General features: G+C 39.2%; 1 protein-coding gene across 1 annotated transcript in view; it reads left to right on the forward strand.

Annotated features, from left to right (window-relative positions):
• The window catches only part of LOC101860106 (alpha-amylase 1), a gene marked incomplete in the record, with an annotated part of 35,689 nt that overhangs the window by 30,236 nt on the left and 2,154 nt on the right, over positions 1–3,299 (forward strand). The window contains 2 exon segments of the mRNA XM_035970432.1: positions 2,099–2,253; positions 3,018–3,225. Coding sequence (XP_035826325.1) covers positions 2,099–2,253; positions 3,018–3,225 — 363 coding nt within the window.

Consider the following 3,299-nt stretch of genomic DNA (forward strand, 5'->3'; position numbering starts at 1 on the left):
CTCACTTTCACATCAGGAAACAAGCTATATATATATATATATATGTGTGTGTCACTTTCACACCAGGAAACAAGCTATATATATATATATATGTGTGTGTCACACTTTCACACCAGGAAACAAGCTATATATATATATATATATATGTGTGTGTGTGTCACTTTCACATCAGGAAACAAGCTATATATATATATATATGTGTGTGTCACACTTTCACACCAGGAAACAAGCTATATATATATATATATGTGTGTGTCTCACTTTCACATCAGGAAACAAGCTATATATATATATATATGTGTGTGTCACTTTCACACCAGGAAACAAGCTATATATATATATATATGTGTGTGTCTCACTTTCACACCAGGAAACAAGCTATATATATATATGTGTGTGTCTCACTTTCACACCAGGAAACAAGCTATATATATATATATATATATATGTGTGTGTCACACTTTCACATCAGGAAACAAGCTATATATATATATATATATATATGTATGTGTCACACTTTCACACCAGGAAACAAGCTATATATATATATATATATATATGTGTCTCACTTTCACACCAGGAAACAAGCTATATATATATATATATATATATATATGTGTCTCACTTTCACACCAGGAAACAAGCTATATATATATATATGTGTGTGTCACTTTCTTATTTTCTATACTATGTTTGGCCCGAAATGGCTTGAAATCGGAAAACTTTTCATTCTTTCCAAACGCATTCTTGATGTAAGTATTACTGTAAGACCCTGCTTGTAGCATGTTGTGCACCAACTTGAAATCGTTTAAACATGATGCAGAGCGTAGACCTACTTTCAATATTCGCAAAGAGATCCTTACTGTGGGAAGTAACAGTTCATAAACTTAAGCTCATCTCCTGTTCAGGGTAGTGCTGGGCGGCTAGGTTCCCGGTTATTTAAATCTTGGGGAATCGTAGGAATCGACTCCGAACCCAATTACTTTCTCTCTAACGATGAGATTTCTTCTGGTGGTTACCTGGTTGGCTCTGAACATCTTCAGGATTTAGGATAACCTTGATTTCGGAACGCTACCAAGCATCAACTTTTAGTTTTCAATAATTAATTCTCCCCCCCCCCCCCCCAAAAAAAAGACTATGATGATAATGTCACTGGTAACCGTTGGCGTACGTAAAAAAGAGTCGGACCTTTTCATCCGCGTAGCAGTAATAGTGGGAATCGGTTCCGGAATTGATACTTCGCCCAGCTCTACCGTTCAGATGAAAATATGCGTCACAACATGATGGAATCAGGGTGCTGGTCAATTTGTGAGCACGTGGAATTATGGGTATAATTTTTTAAAGCCTGTTTATTTCTCTTGCTTTTGAGGAAAAAAATACCCGTCAATCTTAAATTATAGAAGTAGAAGTCAAGATCTTTCCGTTTGAAAGAGAGGGGATCACATGGTTGTCAGGGATAAAATTTGCCGGAGAATTCATGGTCACCAAAGTGTACTGACAACCAACACTTAAGTTCCTTTGGAAACTGCAAATAAATGTACTTTTTTGTGTCTTTGATCAACGTTTCAGTAAGATCCACACAGAAATGTGTTTTCAAATGGACATTACAGATGTTGATTCTCCCAAGAAAAAATAATGATACAAGTTGTGCAACGAGCGGTAAGAGCCGGGTTCTTTGATTTGATTGCTCTGACGAGCGCCCGATTTCATCACGGTGCCACACAATCGTATAATGAACTCACTGCTGTTAGTCAATGAACTATTGAGTAAAAGGTAAAAGAATATTCTTGGTGTGTGTGCGTGTGCGTGTGTGTGTGTGTGTGTGTGTGTGTGTGTGTGTGTGTGTGTGTGTGTGTGTGTGAGTGAGTGTGTTTGTTTTTCTTGTATGTATGTGTGTGAGCATGTCTATCTGTGTGAGTGTGTATATGTATGTGTGTGTGTTCATTTGTTTGTGGGTGTGCATGTATGCATCTGTGACAAAATGTATTTGTGTATGTGTATGTGTGAGTGTGTGTGTGTACTTATGTGTGCATGCGTGTGTGCGTGTGTGTTTGCGTTTGTGCCTCTGATAAAAGAATAATCTTTCTACTGTTTCTAGGACAGTGGCCCCTATTGCTGAAGGCTATTCTTGACAAGGTGAAGGACATCACATCTGGAGGACGACCCTTTGTCATTCTAGAAGTTCCAAATACAATTCAACACGCTGTCAAGCCAAGCGAGTATTTCATGATTGGCCACGTCACCGAGTTTGAGGTACGCTGCTATTGTTGCCGTTCATAAAATAATACATGTACAAAGTTCTGGCCAAAGTGGTTGAGAGTCTCAAGCCTACACATGTTGAGGTTAGCTCTAAAACTTTTTATTTTATTCTCTAGGTCCTGGTAAGAATAAGTAAGATTGGGCAATTTCACACCACACTTGTACAATTGGATTGCAGGACAAGTGTATATGCCTATTGATATATATGTGTGATAAACGTAGGCAAATAGTACGCTTGTGATGTCTCTCTGAACTGCCATTGACGCACAAGCTTTCTCGTTTCTTTTTCTTCTGTTTTGCTATTTTGAAGTTGAATTGTGAAGCCCTTATGGTTGGCATTTACTGGGTGTTGCTCGTGAAGACCCAGGTGGCATAACGCTCTAGATTCTTATGGTTTAAAATTGGAGCATTTCGGGTTATAAATGGTTTTCTTACAAAGACGGAAAAGAAAAAAAATACTACATTTATATGGCACTCTGAAAAGCAGCACTCAATATTAGGATCTGCGAATAGGAATTCACACAGGATAATATTATTATTTACTTGAAATGTCTGGAGCACAGTGTCTTCTTCCTTTCACTTAGTCTTCTTTTCGCTTCCCATCATGAATCGAGTTCACTTTCTTTAAAAAGTATCTTCTTTAATCTACTCAGGCGCTCGACATAATAGGTAGCCAAAATTTCTGGGAAGTGTATGAGTATGAAGGCACTGAGTGGGGCTGCAAAGCTCGTCTTATATTTCGTGTGAGTATTCCTCAGTTCGCAGAGCGTTTGGGAGAGGCCATCATGGGTGACTTCCGTACCTTGGGTTCTGTGGTCAATCTGAGCCTTCCCATGGTGCCTTCTGACCACGCCCTCATCTTTGTGGACAACCACGACATTCAGCGGGGCCGCCAGAGAAAAGGGGCGACAATCTTGACTCACAGGGATCCTCACACTTACAAGCTGGGCCAGGCCTTTACTCTGGGTAAGACTTAAGAAAAGAGAGTTTGCTCAAGCGTGTGTGTGTGTGTGTGTGTGAGTGTGTGTGTGTGTGTGTGT

The sequence above is a fragment of the Aplysia californica genome, unplaced genomic scaffold (assembly GCF_000002075.1).
Source record: "Aplysia californica isolate F4 #8 unplaced genomic scaffold, AplCal3.0 scaffold00267, whole genome shotgun sequence".
NCBI classification, from domain to species: Eukaryota; Metazoa; Mollusca; class Gastropoda; order Aplysiida; family Aplysiidae; genus Aplysia; species Aplysia californica.